General features: G+C 50.8%; 1 protein-coding gene across 1 annotated transcript in view; it reads right to left on the reverse strand.

The window, feature by feature from the left end:
• TRABD2B (TraB domain containing 2B) overlaps positions 1 to 27,560 on the reverse strand; it is a 231,208-nt gene that overhangs the window by 22,379 nt on the left and 181,269 nt on the right. The window contains exons 3-4 of the mRNA XM_025369726.1: positions 18,530 to 18,676; positions 11,653 to 11,827 (exon numbers count right to left, since the gene is read on the reverse strand). Of these exons, the coding sequence (XP_025225511.1) occupies positions 11,653 to 11,827; positions 18,530 to 18,676 (322 nt within the window). The remainder of the gene's footprint in view (positions 1 to 11,652; positions 11,828 to 18,529; positions 18,677 to 27,560) is intronic.

Genomic DNA, 27,560 nt, shown 5'->3' on the forward strand with positions numbered 1-27,560 from the left:
CAGCACTGACAGCTGTTCTTTGGCCAGCTCTCTGCAGGAAGATACGTTCCATTTCATCTGCTGAGGCCTCGTGGATGAGAAGAGGAGGAAACAGAGGGAGGACTATGGGGTGGGGGGGTTGGGGCACACAGAGCCATGCAGACAAAGAGAGGGAGAGAGGAGACAGAGAGAGAGAGAGAGGTAGGGAGAAGAGCAGAGAGACACTCACAGAAAGGGGCATGGAGGAGGAAGAGAGCTTCAGGACCAGATGGGGAGCAGAAAGACAATGTGGAGAGAAGGAGAAAGGGGCCCAGAGACAGGCAGTAAGAGACACAGAGACAACAGTAGGGAGACAGGGAAGAAGAGACACCAAGAAAAAGTGACAGAAAGAGACAAGGACAGGACAAAGAGATACAAAGACACAGAGACACAGAGGTAAGGAGAGAAGGGAAAAAGAGGGGAGAGGGAACCCAGAAATGAAAACAAAAGCATGGAGGAGACCAATTCACTGAGGACATCAGGGAAGGCTTCCTAGAGAAGGGGCTCTTGTATTCAGTCATATATAGAGGACTCCCCCAGGATGAGTGGGATTCAGATGCAGATGTAAGAGAAGACAGGCAAAGTAAGGAGAATCAAGGGCCTGAAGGTGGATTGCATCTTAACATTTGTGGGGCTGGGATGGTGCCTGTCTACCTTGAGAGAAGCCAGGGTCTCACATAAAGGACACTTATATACAAACAGGAAGAGGTGCCCGGTGCCGCCCCCATGATGTTTTAGTGCAAAGAAAAAGACTCCCTTTCTCCTAAGTGCAATCTAGCCTGTGCCAGGGCACAAGGTTCAGTAAGCAGAGCACAGGCCAGGGCCAGATCTACCCCGCCTCCCATCAGCCTGGCACAGCCTGACAGCCCCTGTTGATCCTCTGACGTGGGAATGCAGCGTAGAGCGAGTCCTGTCCTGGTGTTAGGACTGTTACAACACCTCACTCATCAATCAACCATGTCACCTTGGGGAGTTTCCATTCTCCCTTTGTGCCTCAGTTTCCCCAAATGGTGTTGGGCCCCATGGTCTCATGGGTCCTCCCACCTCTACGATTCCTTCTTTTGATGACTTGAACACACAATCATACTTAGTGAGCCTCCCGAGTACAGAATGCTTCTCAAACGTCATTTCATTTCATCCTCACAGTAGCCGTTTGAGGTGTTGCCAGTTTCCAGATGAGGAAACTGAGGCTCAATGAGGGGACGGGACTCACCCAAGGTCACACACCTAGTAAAAGGCAAAGCTTGAACTTCAATCCAAAGATGTCCCAGTTTACTGCACGTCCTACTACACCCACTCTGAAGTATTGGCAGCTGCGGAGGATCCTGAGTTCACATTTGGGGGCAGGAAATTGTCAGAAACATGTGTCCCTTCCAACATTCACCAGATTGGAGAGGAGAGTGTGCAAGTGCTCAGCAAGAACAACACGCAATTAACAGGGCAGTTTCAGGACCGTGTTGAGGGGCTGGGCAGAGGGAGGAGGGGAGAACCAGATGTTCCCACAAAGGCTCCAAAGTAGCACAGGCTCCCCCCGGCCAGCACACATGTTTTCTCTCCAGTGAGTATGCTGGGTTTCCAGTTTTCTCCTCCTGGAAGAGGCATCCCAAGACCATATTTATGTTCCGTCTGAAATTAATGCAAGGGAAACTTTCAAATGCTAATCTAGCTGCCAGGACAGGCCGGCCGGATATCAAGCTATAGCGGTGTTTGTTTTCCTGAGGAAGTGTGACAGGAGGGCTGGATGGGAGGGCCAGTGGAGGATGGACAACCGGTCTCCCAAAGAGTGTCTGATGGGACACTGACAGAGCTGAGCTTCCTTTCTCCTGCTTTGCAGGCCGCCCAGGGAAGGGCTGGGGCCCTTTCGGTTCAGTGGGGCCCGAGATGACGCCACCTCTGTACACAACCTTGTGCCAGGAGCTGATACACACAGTCCCCTCCCCTGAGGAGGTCACGGTATGAAGAGGGAGATGGGCAGGCAAACACTCACAGGACAGCATGAGCCATGCAGTGCCAGGGGCCACGGGATTGAAGTGGAAGGAGGGGACCCAGACTGAGGAGATGAGTGAGGAGTGAGAGGAAGAGAGGAGGAAGGGCGTTCCTGGTAGACAGCACAGTAGGAGCACACGCACAGAGGGCAGAGGTGGTGTGGCACATGCTGGCCAACAGCAGTTCTGGGTTGCTGTAATATTAAGTGAAAGAGGAGGTGGCAATAGCAAGGGTTGGAGCAGGGGGGCGTCCCTCCTCCATGACATTCTGATTGCTGCAGGACATGGTGAAGGGGACAGATTCAAGCTGGGACCAAAAAACACTCTCCGAGGCAAGCGTCCAGTTGTAAGGGAGTGAGTGCTCCACCCTTGGAGGTGTGTAAGCCAAGGGTCGAAGAGCACTTGTCAGGCCTGTGAGGGGTATTCAGACATCCTATGGGGAACTGGCTGTATCTGGGCGGAACCAGAGATTCTGCCCGCTTTAGCAGCCTCTACCAGCTGCTCCTCTTTGGAAGCTGTTAGAATGCAGGACGTCAGAAAGGAAAGTGCCCCAGGGCTTCAGCTGGATAGCTCAGCTCCGCCATGAACACAGCAAAGATGGATACAAATTCCCGGAAGAGCAACCCTGCTGAGGCTAACAGAACTTGCCCTGTGTCACACTGGCAGAAAGGGGCAGAGCTGGGCTCAAGCCCAGGCATGGCACGGGGTGTGTCCATGTCAAGGCCCAGACCCAGGCAATGGCCGTGCAGGGTGATTCCAGGTCAGCACAGGACAGAGCCTGTGATGGGTTCTGTGAACTGCAGGAGGCAGTGCTCAGCCAGGGATCTCCATGGCCACGGCAGTCACTCTTTACAACATCCAGAGGCTCCTTTTTTAGAATCACAACACCCCAGGATTCCTGGGAGTTCCCTGTTGGCAGGGACAGGGACCCACGCCTCCTGAGCCTCAACGCTACTTGGAGCTGAATTTGGCTCTTGGGGTTTTCCCACAGCGTCCCAGTTGCATCCGAGCACTTCTGCCCCTCAACCCCAGTGGCTCTACTCTCTCCTGTGTGGGAGTCCTGCTCTTAAAGGACTTCGAGCTCTGAGGGACCAGGGACCCTGAAATGATGGTGGCAACACAAGAGCTCCCATTTACGGACTGACTGTGCAAGGCCAGGCCCTGAGCTGTGGTGCAAGGCCAGGCCCTGAGCTGTGGTGCAAGGCCAGGCCCTGAGTGCTAGTGATCTGGATCTCAGGCTCATCTGCAGAGTGGGAGGCTGCAGGCTGAGAGAAGTGAAGTCACTGATCTGCCCAAGGCCACTTCTGATCAGAAGAACGCAGGGTTTCTAACTCACACAGTCCGGGTCCAAGCCCATGTTCTTAATCTACACTTTCTTCTCCTCTTGCCTTTCCCACACTGTCCAGGAAGAGTGTTGAGCTCCTTGCCAGATTCGTACTTCACTGATGGAGCAGCAGGGAAGCCCTAGCAGAAGAATTCCGGCCTGGGGTGTGGGCACTCTATTCTTCTAGACTCTCCCCTGTTCCAGAGGGTGAGGGCTGGCTCCAGCTAGGGACGAGCCGGGAGGGGATGTTCCTCTGGCTGGCTGGATGTTTTGGCCTGAAGCAGCAACGGCGACTCTGGCCAAGGATCGCAGCCCTTCACAGGCATGCCAGCTGCCAGATGCATGCGTGGTGGGGCGGCAGGGCCCTTTGAAGCACCATTGGAAATTCTGAAACACTTCAGATGCCGTGGCCTTAAGCTCCAGCTTGGGGAGTGTGGCAGACCAGGGCGCTTGCCAGTGAGAGAGGATAGCAGCTGTTATTTTTATTTGTTCATTTGTTTTGTTTTTTTAGAGATGGGGGTCTCACTCTGTCACCCAGGCTGGAGTGCAGTGGTGCCATCTTGGCCTACTGCAGCCTTGACATCTGGGCTCAAGCAACTCTCTCACCTTAGCCTCTTGAGTATCTGGGACTATAGGCATGCATCACCACGACTATGACTGGATAATTTTTTATTTTTGTAGAAATGGGGTCTTGGGATGTTGCCCAGGCTGATCTTGAACTCCAGGCTTCAAGCGATTCTCCTGCCTCAGCCTCCCAAAGTGCTGGGACTACAAATGTGAGCCACCGTGACTGCCCTGCCTCTTGTTTCTAAGGTGAAAAAGGCCCTATGTGAACCATGGCTGCTCTTCTGTGCCCAGCTATGAGCTCTGAAGGGCTGCCATTTCTGAGGCCACCAAGTGAAGAACCACAATGGAGAAGGAGGTGGGTGTGGGTCCTGCCCTGAGGACTATGGAGATGACGAGTAAACTGGAAGACAGCTGGATCTGTATCAGGGAAATTTCAACTGTTTTTCACCTCCTCCAGGAAGCCTTCTCTAACTTACCCTGCCTCCTTTCAGTGCCAGGCACTCAAACTTCTGTTAGGCATGTGTGGAAATGCTGAATGTTGGGGGCTACAGGGAATCTTAGACCTAGCTCTGTCTAAAGCCCCTCACTGTGCAGACACAGGAGGAAAGACTCGGAGAAGGCCACATAGAAGATCTCAGAATCTCCTTTCTACCCTCATGTCTTTGGTGTAACTCTCACCTTGCTCTATTTTCTTTCTTTTCTGGCTTTTCCCTACCTAATCATCTTGCCGTCTCCCCTCCCTACAGATGCTCCTGCTTAGCACTAAACTCCCCCTCCTCCAGCTGTGATTGCATGGTTTACTCAACAGTACCTGGGACTCTCTTTCCTTAGGTGTTTTCATTTGTCAATCTAGCCTCAACTTCCAAAGGCAGATGTGATGTTGCTGGACCCCTTAGTCTCCCACCATGGGGGCAGAAGATGTGAGTTTTAGGCTGGGTTTTGCTGTGGGGTAATGTAGAAGCAGGCTGCATTTCTGCTCATGGACCTCAGGGTTAGTGCGTTCATTCATTCATTCATTTATTCAACAAGTGGGTAATACGCACCTTCTTAGTGCTCGGGGAGTGGACATGTTAGACTGGGAGCATGAGAGAGGCTGTGATAGCAAAATGCTGGAGGTCTATGGGAGCCCAGAGAGGAAGTCAGGGAAGCCCTAGCAGAAGAATTCCCAGCAGAACAGAGGGCCCAAGCGGCAGCTGGATGGATTTTTTAGGGACCAGGATTACTTCCTGGTCATCGGGAAGAATGACCTAGACAATGTGACCACCATTTCACTCCAGTTCTAAGACTCTCTGACTTCCCATCTGTACTTGGATTTACTGATCAGCTAAATGGAATAATAAATACCACTTCTGTCTCCCTCCAAGAGGAACTGAGGATGTGGAAGGGCCACATAAGTTGATGGATATGGGAGTTTTTCAAGCAGGATGGTGTCTACTCTCTAGGGAGCAATTTCTATCGTTATGAATTTTAAAAGGTGTTAGTGGTATTCTGTATGTTGGTCTTGTATCTCTCTCTTCTCTCAAGCCTGAGTCTTTACCTCTGATCTGCTTCTATGTCCCAGCTTCACAGGTGTGTTTTGGATTATGGATCTGCAGCATTCTAGCTGGGGTAGAAACAGGCTGGCATGAGCCTGGGGGCTGCATGCGCCAAGTGTGTGGGTGCTGGGTAACGGAGCCAGTCTCTCTGTCTCTGGTGCTCACACTGTTTGCCTTTTAACTCTTCAAGTTCTGCCTTCTGCCTGGACTTCTGCTCCCTGTGGAGCGGGTGACAACAGTCCTGCAGAGAGTGATTTCCATTCCTGGAAGGCTCTTAGCTGCATACTCCTCCCAAGGAATCCAAGAGTGGTTGGAGCAAATAATGCTAGCATGTTAGAAGGCTCTGATTATAGCATGCTGGAATGTTAGAGCTGTGCAACTTTAGAGCAACAGCATATTAGGGTCAAGGGGTTTGGAATGTCAGAAGTTAGAATTATACTCAGATTATAGCATGTGCTAGGGACGGAGAGTGTGTGATAACCACTGGTTCCTAGAGGTTACCTGGTCCAACCCTGAGTCCTGCTCATGTCTCCAACCCAGCTCCTCTAATTCCTACATTACTCATTCTAGTCCAGGAAAAAAGAATGCTAGATTTCTGGATGGCTGAACAAGTAAATATCCTGAGAAACCTGTTTCCCTGGAACCAAGGGTAAAATTGTAATTTTCTTCTAGTGCGTAAGACTGGACTTCGACCCCCGCAACTGGGCCTGGAGATACCTTGACTCAATGGAATGAACTTCATTCTGTGTGATTTGGTCCAGTATGTCCTCAGAGAACATCTCCTAAGTGTCAGCAATTCTGAGGCATATGCGCCCTGTCCTGGAGTAGTTCACATGCAATGGCATGATCGCTGAGCAGTGGGTGCTAGGATAAAATCAGCACATAGGCCTGGATGAGAGCATCCACCTTTACACCCCAGCTGCTTGGTGCTGCTGGAGAAAATCTCACACCTGTGACTTGGCAGGTTCACGGGCCCTCATTGCCAGTCAGCATCCTCTGTGTTCCTAGCATTGACAGAGCAGATTTGTGGCTGGCATGTGCCCTAATCTCAGTCCCCAGTAGACATCACAAATCATTCTGGGCCTCTTCTCTGTTGAGCTCTGATGTGACTTTATCATCTTATACCATCACGTTCCAGGCAGCTGCTACCAATCAATCATAATGGCCCACAGGAGGAAACATCTTTAACTTCTTGTCCTGGTCAATTCTTCTGGCCAGTTTCTCTTATGTCAAAGAGTCTCACCTCTTCAAACCAAGAATCCTCCCCTCTCTCTCCTCTTCCTCTGTGGATGACTTCACCTTCTACTTCAGACAGTGGTGCTCTGATTAGAAGCCATCAGCTGAGAATTTTCTCCCTTTTCGCCTGCCAGCCTCCTCCCTCCTTCCCTTCAGTTACAGGTGAAGAGGTGTCTTCCTTCACCCAAGGCGTCCTCCTCAACCCTGCACCCAAGCTCTGGTCCCCACCTTGCTGCCTTCTTGGAACCTCGGGCTTATCATTGTTCCCCCTCTCTCCTGTATCATCAGCCTCACCCATCCTAGAATATTCTCTTAATCACATTTCAAGCATGCTCACTTCTTTCTCACTTCAAAAAAAAAAAAAAAAAAAAAAAAGGTGGGTGAGTGGGGAGAACAATGTAATTACCAGCTTTTCATTTTGCCAAGTAAGGACTTTGAGACTCTTACCTGCCTCCCACTATCATCTTTTTAATTTTCTTAAGTAAGGAATATTTTAACTTCAAACACAGTTGAAAGGAGATAATGTCAGAATATAAACCTGTAAACGGAATAAATTTAGCTAATAAAGAATTCACCACCTTGTACTTATTTTTCTGTTAATTGTAGGCCAGAGGATCTACAAGCAAGTGGACTAGAAAATATTGGGGGGCTCTTGAGGCTCAGCCTGTCCAGCTACAGGAGCCCAGCAGACAGAAAATGAGCTTTCTCTCCTCTCTGGCTGACACGCCCCTCCATGGCCACAGCCTGGCTCCTTCCAGAACATCTGGGCTTGTACACTGGCCACAGCCACCTCCTGGATAGGGAGGGCTTACCTGGGCCCCTCAGCATCACCCAGGCCTGCTTAAGGTTGTCACATGTTTGCACTCCACCCACCCCGAACTGCAGAGTAACCTCCAGAAGAGGTCACACAGTGCCAGGTTGCAGAAACATCACAGATGCTAAGAGTATTTCATGAGACGCACCAGCTAAACAGGCACATGTTTCCACAAAATCATTAACACTTTTGTACGTATACAGCAAGGGCACCACGTGCAAGGAAGATGGCCACACCTGGGACTCAAGAGGCCAGGGTTCACATGGCAGGTCTGCCTCCATGGCCTTGAGGAAACTGTTCATCTTCCGTGAGCCTTTGTTTTCATCTGCAAAATGAGTATCATAAAACACATAGTGTTATGTAATCAGAGAGCCTGGAATGGTGGCTGGCACATAGTAAGGGCTTTTATGATAAGAACCCTTCTACCATGGAAGAGCGTTTTAATACTGTGTTCTAGAATGAGTGTATGTAGCACAATCCCATGAGGCAGGTGTATTGTCCCAGTTTTACAGATGAGGGACTGAGGCCCTTGGAGGTGAAATGGCTTTCCTAGCATCTCTTCGCTCACAGTGGCAGAGCCACACTTTACACCCAGGCCTCCTGATCCCAAAGCTCTTACCCTTTGCACTGAAGCCCCCTCAGAGCAGAAGAGAGGAGAAGCCAGATTGCTGTCAGCACTGGAAATCCCTGTCTGTCCTCGCAGGCTCTCAGGGCAGGATTCTGGAGCTGGGCTGGGCCAGGGTTGGGTCCTAACAAGCAGTGGAGGGGCCAGGCAGGCGGAGGCTCAATCTCTCACCTTCACATGCTTGGCCCCATCCAGACTCTAGAACCACAGAGCTTTCAGGAACTTCAGCTGGACACTGAGGCTGGGACTGTGGTGGTATGACAGAAGAGCTGCCAGCAGGGCCCTGGCTCGGACACCTGGCAAGGCTGGGTTGGGGGGTCACTGGTGTGTCTTATAATTATGTTTCTATTTCCTGAGATATTTCTTAGAGACACCCATGAACTCTAGGCTTGAGAGACATTTGCATGAGCAGACACATGCCTGGGGGATGGACAGGTGCATTCCTGGTAGTATAGACCCTTCCTACATCCCATACATAGCCTTGGGGGTCTTATGAGTTCTTTGGGACTTGGCAGGTGATGGGCTGCAAGAGCCCAGCTGGGTCCCAGGGTCCCCACTGCCCAGCAGCCCTGGCACAGAACTGCAGGGGCCCCCAGGTGAGTGGGTGAGGAGTGGAGCGGGTATGTCTTCAGGTTGCACTCCACCAAGAGAGTGCTTAGTCCCAGCTCTGCACATAAGCCAGCCTGTCACCGGTTGTAGGACTCAGAAATTACACGATCATAAGAATGTAATGAGGCCGGAGTGGACTTCCCTCACCACAGCTTTCGTGCGGACATGTTCCATGCCAATACGCTGACTCTGTAACAGGCCCGCGGGGCTGGCTCAATGTCCCACACACAAAAACAGAGCCCTTGGATCATAGATCCTGGGCCTGGGGTACAGTTCCAGCCTTGTCCTGGACTTTCTGGGGGCTTTGTTCATGTCCCTGTCCTCTGTGGACCTCGGTTTTCCCACAGCTAGGATGGGGTGGAGAGGCTCTGTCCAGCTTGGAGATTCTCGGGTGGAAAGGAGATTTGCTGTGCAGAGTGGGCCATTTGCTCCCGGCATGGCTGAGCCAGGAGAAGTGGCAACTGCCAGCAGGATCTGCACGTGGCTTCAGATCTGTTGTTTTTGGAGAGTGGATTCATAAGAGTGGAGGCGAGTTTCCCTTTGCCCTGACTTTACTGCTGGCCTATCCTTACAAATTCACCAGCCCAGAGGAGACCAGGATGGGAGACCCTGGTCAACGTTCGTTTCTTCACTCTTTCATTCTTTCATTCACACAGCAAGCTCAAAACCTATTACACGCTACCAGAGACACAGCGATGATTAAGTGGTGCCCCACATCTGAGGCGAGCATGGGAGACAAAGCCAGCACCACTCACTGACCGCAGTGTGGGGAGCAGTACAGAGGCAGGGAGGAGGGGAGGAGGCTGGGACTGGGATACTGCCAGTGGGCACGGACAGAGTGGATGTGTGTGAGGTCTTTCTGGTGGCCTGTCAGCAGGATTGACTGGGGACTGACTATATTTTGGAGATGGGAGAAGCTGGCACTGGGCATGATGCCTGTGTGCTGGCCTAGTGCTGGGGTGGACCTCTGTGCCCCCACAGACCTAGGGTTTCAGGAAAAAGAGGTTAGTGTCCACGGCTGCCCTCACTGCTGTGATTTTCACTGTTAGACTTTCCTGCTTTCTCGCTCACAGACAGAGCTGGCGGTAGCTACCCTCAGCCCCGGGAGACTCTGCTCCTGGGTCCTGGGCAGGCAGGACTACTCAGGTGGGGTGTGTGGAATGAGGGCCCCTCAACGACTGCACTCTCTGGGGGCTCCCCCTAGGCGTGGGGAGGAGCCTGGGGGCTGGATGACTCAGGGTGGTTCCCCACTTGGAGTCTACTGGGGGCTGTCCCAGAGCAGGATGCCCTGCCCTGATGTCTATGGGAGGGAGGGCGGACGAGGCAGTTGGATGGTGGGGGAGCCGGAGGGGGCTCTTCCCTGCACAGTCCTCAAAGCTGTCCTGACTCACACCGAGCTCCCAACAGGTGCCCTGCAGCTGGAGAGTGGCTTACCCTCTCCATGCTGCCAGTCAAGGTCTTGCTCCTGCCTCTAGACCCCCTACAGGAATCCCTCCCTTCTCTAAAACCCATGGCTGAATAGCTCTGGAATCCTAGATGGCCCAAGTGAGTCCTGGCTCCTCCTGTTCAGATGAGTAAACCGAGGCTACAAGAGGGAAAGAGACTTGCTGGAGGCCACAACAGACCATGGCAGAGATCCCGCGTGAACCCAGAACTCTTTCTGCCTAGCTGCTGTGCCTTAAAGGGGCTTTCCCGGGAGGACTGTATCTACTTCTGAGCCCCTCCCCTGTGTCTCTACTACATGAGGGCTGCAAAGGAGGGACGAGGCCTAGCAGATGTGCCCCTGGCTCTTGCCCTTAGGGGTGAATGTTCAAACAGTGGACATATCCCATTACAAAACCAGGACATCCACAAGGGCCCTTGTAGGTTAGACTGCTCGCCATGGAGGGTGGCATGAGGGTGGCAGGAGGGGAAGGGAACACAGCGGCACCAGGTGTGGTAAGCATGTCCAGGAGCCATCTCATTAATTCTCACAATGCAGGAAGTGAGTTCTGGCAACCCAAATTGTGGGTAACATGAGCAAGAAATAAATGTCTGTTGCTGTGAGTTACTGAGCAAAAGCTGGTTAGTAACAGGAGGCAAACACAGTATCCTGGTCCCAATGTAAACAAGTGTTACTGGCAGGGACAGCCATATAGAAGGGAACGAAGAGTGTGGGAGGAGAGGAAAAATGAAAGGAAAAGGAACAGGGAGAGAAGTGCTAAGTGAGCCCTGCACCTGAACATCTGGACTCCCCTTTGCACGAGGAGGCCTGGTCCCCCAGAAGAAAGCATCAAGTTCATGGTTCCACATGTGACAATCACACTTATACCCAGTATCATCATCATGATGATGATCATTGCAGCTGCCTTTTTGAGTTCCTACTATGTGGCAGGTTGTTTTTAAAATATCATCACTAATCTTTACAACTATTCTACAAAGTAGATATTTTCAGTTCATCAAATAGTTATTGCTATCACTGCCCATTTATATACGAAAGAACTGAGTCTTTGAGAAGGTACCAGCCAAGGTGATGCGGTTGGGCTGAGATCTGGAGCCAGGACTGTGGGACGCCAGAGCCAGCCTCTCCCTCTGGGGCCACATGGGCTTCACAGCCTTGCCCCTGGCTCTGTGGGTGGGCCTGAGGCTGGGCTGCGCAGTGGGAGCTGGCTTTAGTTCTGGGCTCTCACATGGCTGCCTGGGGCATGAAGGCATCACAGAAATTACCTTGGCCATGGCAGGGGTCATCACTCCCCTTTCCCATGGGGACCATTATGGAAGAACCCTTGACCCGACTCAGGAGAACTGCTTTGGGTCCCAGTGCTGCTGCTAAGCACTGTGTGGCTTTTCCTGCCCCATCCTGGGCCTCGACTTCTCCCTCAATGAAGTAAAGGTTAGGGGAGAGCCAAGCAAATCTCCTAGGATTCTGCAAACAATCCCTTCCCCACACTGGCCCAAACCTGCTCCGAAGGCAAAGAAGCAGATCTTGTCCTCGTTCTCCCGTAGAAGCGCCATGACCCTCTTCCCCATGCGCTCATTCCTCTTGTAGATGAGCTCCTGGCGGAAGTAGCTGTCAATCTCCTGGGCCGTCACCTGCTCGTGTGGCGGGAGGGTGGTGTTGATAAAGTTGGGCAGCTGCAAAGGCAAGACAGAGGCTGCCTTCAGTTTTTTTTTTTTTTTGGATAAAGGGTCTTACTGTCACCCAGGTTGGAGTACAGTGGCTCACTGCAGCCTCAACTCTCTGGCTCAAGCCATTCTCCTGCCTCAGCCTCCCAAATACAAATGCACCACCATGACCAGCTAATTTTTAAATATTTTGTAGAGATGGAATCCCACTATGTTGCCCTGGCCGATCTCAAACTCCTCTTGGCTCGAGCAATCCTCCCGCCTTGACCTCGCAAAGTGCTGGGATTATAGGCATGAGCCACTGTGCGTGACCTGCTGTCAGTTCTTTATGGAGCAAGGTGGACTTAGGATAAATATGCACAGCCCCAGTGGGGCTAGGCAACTTCCTTTTATGCGGACCCTACAGTGGGCCACATGTTTTGTACATGTTTCTCATCAATTCCCAAATCCTCTCAGATAAGCATTGTTATTCTAGTTTTACAGATGAAGCAAGCAAGTGTGGAAAGGATCCAGGGATGTGCAGAGTTGCACAACTAGTGAATTGGCAGCGCCAGGATAAGGCCCAGCTGCTGGGCTTCCACATGTGTTGCTCTGTGTCGTGTCTCTGCCCTGTTTAACCTCAGCAGATGCTGAGGTCTGGGGAGGCTGGCACGGTGCTCATCTTGTTGACTGCTCTCACTTCACCACTGAGCCCAGTGCTGGCAAGTACAAGGAATTTAGTTCAGCAAGAGGATGAGCAGGGTCAGTTGAGCTGCCTAATACAACAGGAAGGCCACTGAGTACAAGATTAAGCTCACCCCCTGTTCTGATGCTGTGTGGCACCGGGTAAGTTACTTAACTTTTCCGAGTCCCAGCTTTGTCATTTGTAAGATGAAACTGATGATACTGTGTGGATTCAGTAAGAGGATGGGGGCTGTCATGGGCTGCATTCAGCACATGCCACCTTACAGAGATGAGAGAAGGGATCATCACTTTTGATTTTCCCAATGCCTGAGCCACCATCTGCTGCCACCACCAACTCCCCATCCCTGCACCACCACTTTCCAGGACATAATGCAAACACCTCCATCTGTTTTTGAATACCTCAACCCCAGGACCACGGCTTCCCCCATGTTGGTTTGCTCAACAACCTAGCTTGGAGCTGCTTAGGTGTTTTGCCATCATGCCACACTATACGCCCAGCCACATGGCCTGGGAACGGCATTAACAGGGTCTTGAACTAGGCAGAGAGCTCCCTGGGTTCAGGGACAGAGCTTTTGTCATTCCTGTCTCCCAACACCCAGCACAGAGAAGGTACCCAGATTCCTTGAACCTTGAACTTAAAGTTGTGCTGTCCCTTTCTGACCACAGTTGCCCCACTGTGTTCTTCTATTCCCAACATTTTGTCTTTCCAACCTGGATAACAGGCCAGGCGCTCCTGCACTGTCTCCTCCAATATGTGCATGGGGCTGTTGAGGAAATTGAGGCAGGGAGTCAGAACATACTCTCTTTCCTCACAACCTGTCAATGTCATTCCAACCTCCAAACTCCTGCTCACAGGATGGTTTCCACCTGATGTCCCCTCTTCCACTTCTCTATCTTCACCTACCCAGGCTCAAAGCACAAGATACCAGACCTTGCAAACTGAAGGGTGAGGTGGATGGAGAGCCTGGCACGAGGAGGTTAATTTCCTACAGGTTTAAGTCCCCAAATTGTCCTGCAGCCTAGCCACATGGCTTCTAGAGCCACTGCAGTGTTGTCAACACTCCTTCTGAGGAAAATGGAGTCAATGGAGGCTGAGCCCTAAGGGCCTCTAAGGAGGCTAGGATATTTGCCTCTGCTATCTGTTGGCTAAGGCCTAGTGTCTTCCCCAGAGTGAGAGGAGAGGTAAAGGTACATGCACCTTGGGGCTTCTCTGCCAGAAAGGCCTGACTCACTGCTCTGGGATGAACAAGACAATAACATGGCTGACGTCCCCTAACCTTGTGCAGTGCGCAACCTGGATAGCTGTAGACAGCAGTCTTGCTAGTGCCCAATCAGAGTTGGCAATGGAATTCTTACTCCCCCACATACCCCCTTTGAAAGTGATGATTGGAAACCCTAACACAACAGGGCATGCTTGAACTTGATGCAGCTATGGGGAACACTGAAGGCTTCTGAATGGGGAGAAGTGCAGAGAGCCCATGGGGAGGAGTTATTTCTGGAAATATGACTCTCACAAGTTCTCCCCGTTCTTTAGGTATGGAAAATAATGTGAAAACTATGTTGTACCACCAAATAAGTACTTGTCCAATCAGTGAATGAATGAGTGAGCTGAAGGGCCTTAGAAGTATGGGGTTATGAACGTAGGGCCTGAAGTCAGACCGTGAAGACAACTTGGGTTAGAATCCCTCTTTTGCAGCTTACTAGCTGAGTGGTCTCTCTAGAACCAAAAAGTGACTTGGCCTCTCTGAGACTAAGTTTCCATATTGGTAACAGGAGGTAACACACATTATTGTAGGGATTAAATGATTGAGTTTTGGAAAGTGCTTACTGAGCACTGTGCCTGGTATAAAGGAAGTCCTGAATCAATGTCAGCTATTATACAACTGGCCTGGGGATGGAGCTGGCTTCATCACCTTTCCCAGTGAAGGGTGGCCTTGGGCAGAGGGTAAAGATGAAGATGACAAATAAATGGCTCGGAACCATCGGAGAGTACCACGAAGGCGGCAGTCCACTTCCCCTCTCCTTCCAAGGGTCCCTGGAACCTGAACACATGTCCAGCCCCTCCTCCTATGCTTCCTGACCACAAATGTGCATGTGCACAAAGATGATTCCCCATTTATTAATTGGAGAGTCAAAAAAATTAACAAGGACAAGAACCCAAAAGTGAAAGTTTAAAGCCATGAAGGAATTGGGCTAGCTCCCCAGGCTCCTAGGGCTGGCCAGCCACTGGCCGGCATTCTCTGCATGTTTCATGCTGATGGGCCTTGGCTCCATGCCAAGGATGAGGCCTGGGTTTGGGCCAGGGCTGGAATGGAAGCAAATTAATGATGTCATTATACTTGTTGAGGGCCTTAAATCTTCTATGACAAGTTTAAGTGCGTGATGCACAATAACATTTTAAAGAGGACATGTGAGGTCTCCAGGGATGGGGTGATGAGGCGATTGGTTGGACAGGGCTGGGGTGGAGCTGTGAGAAATGAATTCAGTGTAGTCTTCCCTGACCCATGAACCACGTCAGGTCTAATGGTCAAATGCTCAGGTCTGCGGACACCACCTACTGAAACTCTGCACCCCTTCCTTGTAGCCCATCCATCCAACAGACACCCAGTGGGAACTTCCATGAGCTGGGCCCTGTGTTGGGCTAGGGGTCCTGAGAGCTTCCTCAGACTGGATCTGCTGCTCTCGATGAGGCTCACAGTTTGATGGGGGAGTCACATATGCACACAAGAACATCGATGAATATGTGCTTTGAGAGGACAACGAGGAATGTGTGAGCCCAGAGGAGACACCTAATAGGGTAACCACGTGTCTTGGTTTGACCAGAACAGTCCAGGTCGATGATTATTTTGATCTTGAATTGTATCCGACTCTCAAAATTATCTGGGTTTGGACAATAAATGCATGCAGCAACTCTACACCTAAGGCAGTCTTGAGGCTCAGGCCAGGCTTCCAAGGGGAAGGCCTTTGGATCATCCTGCTGTTGCTAGGCATTAACAGTGCCAGTGGCCTGGGGGCTGCAGAGGCCAGGGATGCAGCCATTGCTGCAGGTGGGGACAGTGCAGCCAGGATGCAGGCCAAGGGTGAGGTGCCCCTGTCCCCTGTCCCAGTGTTATCCACCCAGGCCTGTACCTGTCCTGCCCTGGCCTCCAGATGTTGCTTCCTCATCCTCCATGTTATAGCCAGAGGCATCTTTCTGACCACATTGCTCTCTGGCTTGCACTCTCCACCCTTCAGCATCCCCTCTTTACCCCCATCTAGCGGACTCTACTGCCAAGCCTGGTTCTCATATCACCTTCTCCCTGAAGCCTTCAGGCAAAGGGATTGTGGCCCCACAGCCTCCATATCCTCAGTGCCCTGCAGATTTCGAGGCCCCCAGCTACAGACACAGCCTCACCTCCACCAGATCCCCTTGGGGACCGGATTCAGCCTTGCTGCCCTGACACCAGGCTTTTCTGCACCGTGGGGTGGGGTTGCCTAGTCTCTCCTCAAGCTACTAGATTCTATCTGTGCATCCCTGGGGGCAGCCCGGGCTGCTCTTCGAATCCAGGTGGCCCAATCCATCCACGCTCTGTCCCACTTCAAGTATGGGAACTGTAGGGAGACCTCTGAGGCAGTTCCACTTGCTAAAGACAAATCAGTGGTCTGGACCCAAGCTCAAAGAAAATCTAAGCTTGCCTTCTCCGGAGGTCACCTCATGCCTCCGTTTCTCAGCTTAGGGTCAGCCACAGTCTGGCCAGCACCCTGTCCTGCACACTCCCGCCCTCCTGGCCACATCATGGCCAGACCATCCCGTCATGACCAGGGCCTCCTTTGCCATAGAGCTCCCTGGCTGCTCAGGACTCATGGGGGTCTCCCTCAGCAGATGAAGCAGGGTGGGCCTGGCCATGAAGGCGGTCACTCGTAGTGAGATTCCTAAAAGCCTCGTGGTGTCAGGGCTCTTCTCTCCACCCTCACTTCTCTGCCACTGAGTCAGAGCTCTCGGACCTGAGTGTCCTGTGGCAAAGTCTCCAGTTCCTTCCTCTTTCATTTTCTATGCTGCGGCAAGGGACGCCACATGCCTACATTGGCTCGGATGACAGTCACTCACTGACATGTGCTCTGTGCCAGGCCTAAGCTGGGCAATGGGGACCGAGATAGGCAGCATACCATCACCCTCAGGAGTTCCTGGTCTTGTGGGGGCAAGTACTGATGGAACACCACGGCCCGGCCTGGCTCTGTCTGCAGGCAACACTCTCAGCACCCCTCTCCTATTCTCCTCTCGCCTCTGGCTCACTGGTGCATGGTTTCCTCTGCTGGAACATTATTCCCCCCCTTGTCTGTGGCCAGCTCAGGTTCTTACATGCCCTCTCATCTTGCAAATATCTTTCCTTCTCTCCCCAGTCCCAGGCCCTACCCACAAGCCCATCTAAATCAGCCGTTCCTTCCACAGGCTCCAAATGCTTCCTCTACTCCATACTCACAGCAAGGATTACACTTTGGTGCAATTCATTCTTGAATCTCCCCATCTTCCCTATGTGACTGTAAGCCCTTTTTCATAGCACTATGTCTAGCATTTATAAACTATTTCATTCATTCATTCATTCATTCATTCATTCATTCATTTGGCAAAGGTTTACTGAGTCCGGCTCTGGGCCAGGGGCTACTCCAGCCAGTTGAGATAAATCCATGAATAAAACAGACCAAACTCCCTGCCCTCATGGAGCTTATGTTCTAGTAAGGAGAGCAACCAATAAATAGTCACTAATCAATGAATCAAGTAGATAGTGTGTTAGAGGATGGCAAAGGCCATGGGGAAAAAAAGTGGAGCATAATAAAGAGGGTGAGAGTGTGGGCGTGCAGGCCAGGTTGCAATGCTGAGTGGAGTGGTTGGGGCCAGCCTCATTGAGATGATGAGATTTTAGTTAAGTGCTGCAGGCAGAGAGGGAGGGAGCCATGGTCATACCCAGGAGAGGCATTCGGCAGAGGGAGCAGCCAGTGCAAAGGCAGAAGCTGGTGAGGTGGGTTCACAGACCAGCAAGAAAGCCCATGCAGCCTAAGTGGTGTCCAGGGGGGAGAGCAGAAAGTGACAGGGTAGGGAGAGAGCATGGGGGCCATGTAGGCCATCGCAGAGACTCTGGCTTTCACCTTGATAAAAATGGGAAGTCCATGCAATGTCCTGAGCAGGGAAGTGGCGTGTTCTGCCTAATTCAACAGCTTCTTGAATGAGCAGGTATTCAAGCACCATGACAGAGGAGGCACAAGGGCCTAGAGGTGCCTGGGAGAATGCCTGACCCTATCTAGGGGCTCAGGAAGGTTTCTCAGGAGGTGACGTATGACTGTGAAAGTGGGAGGAACCCTGGAGGAGAAAGGAGCCTGAACAAAGGCCTAGAAGCTTGAAAAGACAAGCTTCTAGGAAGAGTTGCAAGTTCCATAGTCAGCAGAGCAAGGTCTTTAGGATGGGGGACCTGGGCTGTGACAAGGCCAGCAGAAGGCACGTTGTAAGGTCCTTGAATGCTGGAGGAAGCATCTTGGAATTCACCCTGAGAGCAATGAATGGGCAGGCATGGTGTGGTCTGAGCAGGGGTGAGCCACGCTCAGCCCCTTGGGCTCTACTTGCTGCCCGACCAGCTGGCGACAATCTTTCCTCTAAGACTCAAATCAAAGCAGAATGCTCTGGGCTGAACTTGAGTCCAAGCTCTGAGTAACTGTGGGCTTTTCCTTCCCTGGAACTTAATTTTCCCAGATGTAGAACTGAACTTCTCAGAGGCCTCCCTGGTCTTACAAGCTAAATTTCCAGGGTCCTAGGCCCCAGAGTTACATAGATCTGGCTCAAGTTGCTGCTCTTGGTAACTTAAAACTCCCAAAACTCATAAGCTGTGTGGCCTTGGACAAATCTCTTCTCATCTCTGAGCCTCAATTTCCCTATTTATAAAAGGGGGATAACGATAGCTCCTTTCTGCCATGGCTGGAGAGAAGATTACCTATGCCTGGCAGGTAGTAGGGATCTAATAAATGCCAGGTATCCAGGTCTTTGGAGAGAAGCCTTACCTGGGATGTGTCGTGGTTGAAGATGACTGCGCTGAGGTCTCCGCAGTTGTAGTGCTTGATGAGGTCCTCCGTGGTGTAGGAGGCCTGCAGGCTCCCGGCCCGCACACTCTCCTGCTGCAGCAGGGTTTGGTTCAGGGCAAACAGCACCTGGGCCGAGGAAAGAGAGAGGAATGAGGGCTGTGCTCAGGGACCCTGGCTGAGCTCTAGGACTGGCCTCCTCCCTCTGGACTTCAGAGCAACAGGCCTGAAACAGAGAAGGTGTGTGGGGCCAGCACCAGCTGGCTCAGGCTGCGTGTTTCCAGTTTCTGTTCCTGCCTCACGTCTCTGAGCACGTTCAGCCTGCTTTCACCTCCAGCCCTTTGCCCACACGGGTCCCCACTCCTGCTCTGGTCTCAATATCTTATTAAAGATGCGGCAAAATGAGAACCCAACTTGTGTCTGGGTTTTGGAATGACGGCTGAGATTTTCTTTTGACTCCTTTGTGTTCCTGTGCTTAAAAGTGCTCTAGAATGAGCATGAACTAATTTTGTAGTCAAGAGCATCCTGCAAACAAAGCAAAAGGACAAAAACAAAATGCCTGGTTGGATGTCAAGGCCCAACCTAAAGGCTGCCTGCCCTGGAAGCCTTCCTCACCTAGGGAAAGGCCTGAGGAGTTGGGTGCCTGAGCATCTGATCTATCCTTGTATTCAGCATGCAGGTCCTCAATCTCCTCTGTCCTCCGGGCCACCATGCTTGTGCCCAGCCAAACCGGTGGGTGTCAGGAACACTTGGAGTGCTAGACAAAATGTCAGATGCCCAGACCTCGCCTTCTGGGATCAGAGGCTCTGTATTTTTAACAGGATCCCTGCACACTTCCTAAGCAGTCTGAGGATCATGGCTCTAATGGAACTCGACCTGCTCATTTTAGATGGAGACACTGAGTCCCAGGGAAGGGAAGGGAAGGGGAGGGGAGGGGAGGGGAGGGGAGGGGAGGGGAGGGACTTGCTCAATTCACACAGCTAGGCCTGGAGCTAGTTTTAGGTGACAAAGTATTCCAGACTCCTTTGGCCAACAGAAGGGAGGAGACTGGTCATTATTTGGGCTATTTAATACAGATAAAGAGAAAAACTTGGTCCCTGTGTAGAAAGTCAGTAGGGAACTGGTCCCTGCTGTTAGCCCAGCCTAGCCCTGTCTTTAGGCCCTGATCATTCTGTCTGCACAATGCCTTGGACGTCAAGTTTCCAGCCTCGCCACTCACCTCAATTCAGGCCCAAGCATCTCTCGTTGAGTCCCCTGCAACAGTCCCACCCATCTCCTGGCACACCCCCTCCCTTCTCTTCTATACCACAGTTGTCTGTCATGGTCATCTTTTAAACGCACAAATCTGATGATCTCTCTCTCTCTCTTTTGCTCAAAACGTTCACAGGTCCCTCCTGCCCGCAGGCTAACAGGCTAGCTCTTCAGTAGAGCCTCCAAGGCAGTAACCTGGACCTGCTGTGGTCAATAGCCTCATTTCTTAAGTGGCCTTCATGCCTCCAAATACTAAAATACTCAGCATTCCTTCAAGAAAACAACAACAACAACAACAACAACAACAACAACAACAACAACAAACCTCTGCCTTTGTGCCTCTGTATATGCTGTTCCATAGGGAAATCCGGCTCCCTCCAGTCTCCACTTGCAAACTCAGACTTAGCTGTCCAGACTCTGCTCAGCTGTCTCCTCTAGGAAACTTCTCTGACCACCTGGGGGCTGGGTTAGGCCCCTCCCTGGGGCTCCCACAGTCTCCATGGGTGGTAAACTGATAGATTAATGGCCCTAAACCTTAGCCCCTCCCTGTATTCGTGCCCTTTCCATGGAACTTTGTAGCTCCTTTCCATTCTGACCCTGGACATCCTTCAGCCAATGGGATGCTAGTAACCATTGCAAATGCAGGCCTGAAAAGCAGTTATGTGGTGCTGCTGCTGCTGCTGCTGCTGCCTGCACCTCTGCCACAGCCCTGAGAACAATCCAGGCTAGCCTGCTGGATGATGAGCGACATGCGGGGTGGGGCCGTCCAGCCAAGGCCATCCTCCACCAAGATCAGCCAACAGCCTGCCAATCCCCAGACATGCGAACCAGCCCAGCCAAGATCAGCACAGACTATTCACAATTGGCCCCAGATGCATGAGTGGAAAACTCTTATTGTTATTGTTACACAGCATAGTTGTGGTGATAGATAACTGATACACCATGCTTCCTTCCACCATGGAGTGAACATTATAGTGTATTTGCTGCTTAGCTACCAGCCTCCCATATTAGGCTATGAGCTTCTTCAAGACGGGAATTGTGTCCTGTTCATTTTTGAATCTGCAGCACTCAGCACTGTGCCTGGTGAAGACAGAGTGTCACTTCATTGTTCTTAATTTCTTTGACACCTGCGATGGTCACTTCATAGTTCAAGGCTGCTCACTGAGTCCTTAAATCTAGCCCCTACAGCTTCTGCACTCTGCATTTTGAGGCATGCCACCACTTTGTGACAGAAGGTCCCAGCAAGTGGCAGCAGTCACTTGGTTCAAGAACATATATTCTGACCAGAAAAGCTCATAAAATAGGTGTGCACAGCCAGGCCAAAGTATAACAGAGGCAACAGCGCCAAGCGTGTGCTTGTGAGATCACCTCCCTCCCCTCTCATTTTTGTTCATGGCTGGGCAGGAGTGCTAGATTGCACTGGATGCAGCCCAGGCTACTCCCCGTAATGAGCTAGCTGGAGATGAGGTCAGCCCCCACCACCTCCTTCCCAAAACTCTACCTCTGAGCCTTCTCCAGGCCTCTAGGCTCTGGCCGCCACCACTGAAATCTGATATGTAGCCATCTGGTACAGGGTGTCGATGGCAGCATGGTGGCTGGGGATGGATCACAGGAGGCAGTGGCCCTGTTGCTGTGGGCATTGCTAAGGCAACAAGCACTTCCCCTCACAAGGCACATGCCTCAGATGAAAGTGTCCATGTCGAGTTGATCCGCTCTCCTCCTCTGGGGGCCTGGGATACGGGCTTCCCGTGACTGCACTTGGCCACTGCACACACCTGCCCCCTTGCTTCTAGGTGTGGGCTTGGCCAAGGCACCACCTGACCTGTGGTGAGGTCATCGGCCCAGGCACCCAGAAGACCTGACTGGAGGAGAAATGTCTCCCCAGGACCTTGCTTGACTCACAGTTGCTTCTGCAATCATGCAGCCATCACAGAGCTAGAAGGTGTTCCAGTGAATTTAGTATGTTATTATCTGTGGGGTGCTAAAAACAGTCCTGGCATGTAGTAAGTACTGGATAAGTGTTTGTTAAATAAAACTGAGAGGAAAATAGACCCAAAGCTTCCCAGATTGGAGCTGGAAGAGCCCTGGAGGTCATTTGGTCCAGAGGCTTTTCAGGCCTTTTAAAGCCATGTTCTTGCTGTTGTTTTCCAAAGGAACCTTACTTAGAACTCAAAATATGGAGAAGGTAAAAATAGAAACTTCCCTGGTTGATGTAAGGGAGGCAGGCGGGTGCCTGAAGTCTCACTAACTCAATGTTCCCATGCAGTAGGGACTCCCAAGGCCTTTCTGTGGAACCCACAGGTACCCTGGAGCCTAGTTTGAGAACCACTGATCTCATCCTGTGGCCTCATCATATTAAAGAGGAGAGGAGGCTGAGGTCCAGAGCAGGCAGAATGGGGCTTGCCTAAGGCCACACAATGAGAGGGGGCAGAGTGGACTCAACCCCAACTCTTAACTCCTGGTCCAGAACTCTGCAGGGCCCTCGACCACATGGCTGGATTTCCAGATGCCCACAGGCACAGCCCACATTGATCCACACACACTGCCACACCCATTTTTTTTTTTTTTTTCTAGAGCCTTGTGAAATAGCCAGGGAATATGTACTGTTAGTCTGTTACTAATAAGTCTGTTATTAATAGTCTATTACAAAGATATAAAACAGAGGCCGGACCGTTTATGAGGTCTTCCTATGTGTCCCAGTAGGAGTGTGGTGGGGCCAGGACTGAAATCCAAGCCTATCATCCTGATTCTCCCTACCTAGGTGGGGTTTGGTGTCTTCCAAAGACCCCTCTCCTTCTTTTGCTCTAGGCACTTGCCCCACTGAATTGTCCGTGTTCACTGCCTCTCTGTTTCCTGCTGGATCCCAATGTCTCCATTAGCAGACATTCAGGAAGCACTGCAAGAAGAGGGATGCTGATCCAGAATCATGTGCACTTTCCCTTATACCTCCTGCCTCGTACCATCCTTCCGCAACTTATACAGAAGTCTTCATCCGTTCATTACTAGGATTACTATGTTTATTAAGCACTTACTATGTGTCAGGAACTTTCTGAACTCACGTTCATTTATTTAATCTTTACAGCAACTCTGAGGTAAGTCTATTATTAGCTCCATTTAATTAAAAAAAAAAACTGCAGCAAAGAGACATCAAGTACCTTGCCAAAGGTGACAAAGCTAGAGAGGGATGGACCAGGCATTTGGGCCAGGCCTGGAATGTATCCTTCTAGTTAATCACTACCCTGTAGGCCCTCCCTCTGCTCTCCCTGGAAGAGAGCCAGGAGGGATGTTGCCCCTAGTCACAGATGGGAAACCAAAGAAGCAGAAGGGAGTGATGGGCACAAGGCCACACAGCTGGTAAAGGACAGGGCTGGGGTTTGAAATTACGTCTGGCACCAGACCAGGTTCTCACAACCAGGACTTCAGCGCGGTATGTGCTCCTTCACGAGCATCCTTGGTGCTTCCAACAGACAGAGGGACGCTACATCCATTCATTCACAAACATTTACTTTCAGCTCTTCTCTGCAGGGATTTGAGATTAGTAGATTAATTGGACTTGGCTTCTGTCGGTGCAGAGCTCATTTTAGAGGCAGATGTGCCAACTGGCCGGCACAGCAAGGGTGGTAAGTACACAGGCTTCATAATGAAGCGCCTGGCCCTGACTCCTGCCTCCCTTTCACTCACCCTGAATTCCCAAGCCTGGTGTTGCTCAGACTCGGGATGTCTTCTGCTCCTGGCCACCTTAGAATAACAAACCTTCTTTGCATGTAGCCGCGGTGGCCCAGTCTAGGATAATGTTTATGATAAGGCTTTGACATGGAATAACAAACACTGGGTGAAGGCTAGAGCTGCCTCTCTCCCCCTGGATGGTTGTGTGGAGGCCCAGCCACCAGGAGTTCCAGAGCATCCCCCGTGGACTTCCCTCACCAACACTGGCCGGACCTGAAACGGCTTGTGGCATCTGCTGAATGTAGGCCCAGAATTTAAACACGTCTTCAAACGGGGAGCTAGGAAGGAGTGAGGCAGGAGCCAGGAGGGTGGCAACAGGTTTATCATTTCAGAGTAGTCCCGTAAACAGTCCTAGATAGGCTGGAATGCTAGACACGAAGGCCTATGTTCACTCGATGGCCCAGCAATTGCACTGAGAAGGCAGTAGGAACCCCTTTATCAAGTAGGGGGTTTGGAGCCAGGGCCCCTTGGGACAAGTCTGGCTCTCAGTTTGCAAGTCTGCTCATCTACCTCAAAGCCCAAGGGAATCACAGCAAAGGCCCCAATCTACTCAGCCACTCTTCCTGAGCACCAGGCATTGTTCTAGGTGCTGGGGAGTTAGACAGGGACAAAACAGACTAAAAAAATCCCTGCCCTTACAAAGCTCACCTGCTAGAGGGGTAAAGAGAGAATACATAAATTGTTAGTAAAAATACTAATATGCAGCATGTTGGACACACAACAATGGCTCCATTAAACTGGGAGTGAAGACTGTCACCCAGCCACATGAATCCCTCATGCCTCTGAGTCAACAAGCAAAGAAGGAGGTTACTCTGCTGCCTGGAATTATTGATCCTGACTACCAAAGGGGAAATTAGATTGCCACCCCAGTGGAGGTAAGGAAGAGTGTTTCTGGAATGCAGGAGACCTTTTAGGGCATCTCTTAGTATTACCATGTCCTGAGATGGATAACTACAACAACCCAATCCAGACAGGACTACTAATGGCCCAGACCATTCAATAATGAAGGCTTGGGTCATGCCGCCAGGTTAAGAACCATGACCAGTTGAGGTTGATGTTGAAGGCAAAGGGAATACAGAATGGGTAGTAGAAGAAGGTAGTCATCAATACCAGCTATGATCACGTGATCAGTGACAGAGATGAGAACTGTAATTGTCATGAGAGTTCCTCCCTATTTTGTTATTAATAATTGTGTATGTGTGTCTCTGTGTTGCTATCTCAAGTATCTTTGCCTTCTTCCCTCTCATCCCTTTGTCATGTAACATAAGATATATTGACTTTTATCACAGTATTTAGGTATCGTTAGTTTTACATCATAGTATTTAAGATATAGGGTATCAAGAAGAGTAAATGTCACCCAAAGACTTTGTATCCTCTTCTGGGGAAAGAAACAGAGCATTTTTGGTTGTATGGAACTATGGCCATGTTATTGTCCTTATTTGGAGATTCAGTATGGTTGAAGATGTGTACGGGAGCCCAACTGACAAGGGATGAACTTGTGATGGTTAATTTTATGTGTCAACTTGGTTAGGCCACGCTATCCAGATATTTGGTCAAACTTTTTTTAGAAGCTTCTGTGAAGGTACTTTTTAGATGAGACTTATATTTAAATCAGTAGACTTTGAGATGCAGATTACCCTCCATAATGTAGGCAGGCCTCACCTGCTCAGTTGAAGGCCTTACTAGAAAAAATTTGACCTTGTCAGAGAACAAGGAATTCTACCAGCAGACTGCTTTTGGACTTGAACTGCAGCATCAACTCTTCCCTAGATTTCCAGCCTGCTGGCCTACTCTGCAAATTTTAGACTTACCCACCAATACCACCAACACTATATGTGTGTGTGTGTGTGTGTGTGTGTGTGTGTATAAAAGGTATACACCTATATCTATTTACAGAGATACATACACACATACATATATTCTATTGGTTCTGCTTTCCTGGAGAACTATTAAGGAATATGTTATAGAAAAAAATAAAGCAGTAAATTGGATGGGGAGTGATGAAGGAAGGGGAACCAGCAGGTGCAAAGGCCCTGCACATATGTGAGGAGAAGCAGAGGCCAGCATGGCTGAAGCTGAGCCAACAAGGAAGACGGTGATGGGAGACAAGGTTAGGGTTAATGAGCATGCCCCCAATTACATGGAGCATTGTAAAAATGCTAGGAAACCATCTCACACCATAATTGTTTCAGATAAGGACTGTTATTTCCATATGACAAACAAGGAAACTGAGGCCTTGAGGAGGGTAAAGTCACTTGCATAAGGTCCCACATTGAAGAACTAATGAGCTAGGACTCAAACTCAGGTCCAGCTGGTAGGTCTGGGTTCTTTCTGCTGTCCCTGGGCCTGGCCCACCAAGCCACCTTCACCCAACCAGCTGGTAGGAAGTACAGACATGAACAGACGAGTAGGGGCCAGTCTTTGAGGCCCAGGTTCTGAGCTGTCGCTGGGAAGGAGGAGGGGTGTTAGAACTTTAGCTGTGGTGCACTGTCAGAGCTGCCGTATGAGAATAAGAAAGAGGTCGCCCTTGCCAAGGTAACCCCACCTGGCTCATGGCCTCCCCAGTCTGTTTTCAGTGCCCAGGCTGATGAAACCTTGCTCCCTGCCCAGGATCCCCTCCTCTGCATGTCCTCTGACTGGAAACCTCTCTCCATCCACCAGTTCACACTCCCTTTCGCACCCAGCTGTAGAGGGTCCTTCCTTCAGGAGAACTTCTCTGAGCCATGGACTGCACAGGTCCCCTGCTAAGTGCCCCCAAAGCACCTGACACTTCCCAGGCCAAGCACTCCCCATTTTATTACTAACACTCGTCCTTCCGGCTTGAGGATGAATGCTCTGAGGGCAGGCAAATCCTCTGTCTTTGTCTTGACTGTTTTCCCAGAGCGCAGTGCCCAATGCACACACAGTAGATGCTTGAGGAATACTTGTAGGATGAATAAGTGAATGGAAAGCCAGGTGAATCGCCCGTCACAGGACCCCCACCCTGAGCAGCTCCCTGCCAGAACCCAGTACCTCCCATGGTGCAGAGCTGGGAGGAGCTGGGCCTGCAGGACCCTGGGCCCAAATCATCTATCAGCACTGCGTAGGGGTGGAGGGCAGCTTGCTTCACAGGAAGGCTTCTCCGGCCTGGGGGACATTTCTTCAAAGGTTAGAGCCTGCCAGGCTCTGGCTGAGATTTATTTATTTATTCTCCTTGCTCCATCGGCAGCACCAAAGCCATGCTGACTACCTCCCGGCTTCCTGTTCAGTATTCTGAGTTTCCTAGGCCTCCAGCACTGAATCCTGTCTCCGGACACTGGGCTACTGAGCAGCAGGCATCCAAATAAACACAAGGTTTCCTGGAGCTGGGGACTGGCTCTGGGCTGGGAGCAGGGACCAGGGCTCTAGTCACCACTGGACCCTTCATAACGAACCTCTGGGTGAGTTATTTTCCTTCCCTGGGTCTTGGTTTACTCACCTTTGAAAAGAACTAATTTACACATTCATTGAACAAATATTTATTGAGCACTTATGTTGCAGATGCTGTTCCAGGCCCTGGAGGTACAGGAGTGAACACTGCAAATAAAGATCCCCACCCTAAAGGAGCTTTCATTCCAGCAGGAGAAAGCTGACCATAAAGAAACAAGAAGTAAACCATCCAGTATGTTGGAGAGTGATAGTTGCTATGGAGAAAATAAGGCAAAGAGGAATATAGGGTGTGTGTGTGTGTGTGTGTGTGTGTGTGTGTGTGTGTGTGTTGGGAGATGACATTTTATTATTATTATTTTAAATTTGTTTAGAGCTGGGACCCTGCTCTGTCGTCCAGGCTGGAGAGCAGGGGTGCAATCTCTGCTTGTGGCAGCCTTAGCCTCCTGGACTCAAATGATCCTCCTGCCTTAGCCTCCCAATAAAGTAGGACAAGTTCATGCCATCACCCCCTACACCCCCACCCATTTTAGATAAGATGTCCAGGTAAGGCTGCAATGAGAGGTGACATTTGAGAAAAGGTCTGAAGGAGATGAGGGAGGGAGCCATGTGGGTATCTGAGAGAAGGGGG

This window comes from Theropithecus gelada, chromosome 1, assembly GCF_003255815.1.
Source record: "Theropithecus gelada isolate Dixy chromosome 1, Tgel_1.0, whole genome shotgun sequence".
NCBI lineage: Eukaryota > Metazoa > Chordata > Mammalia > Primates > Cercopithecidae > Theropithecus > Theropithecus gelada.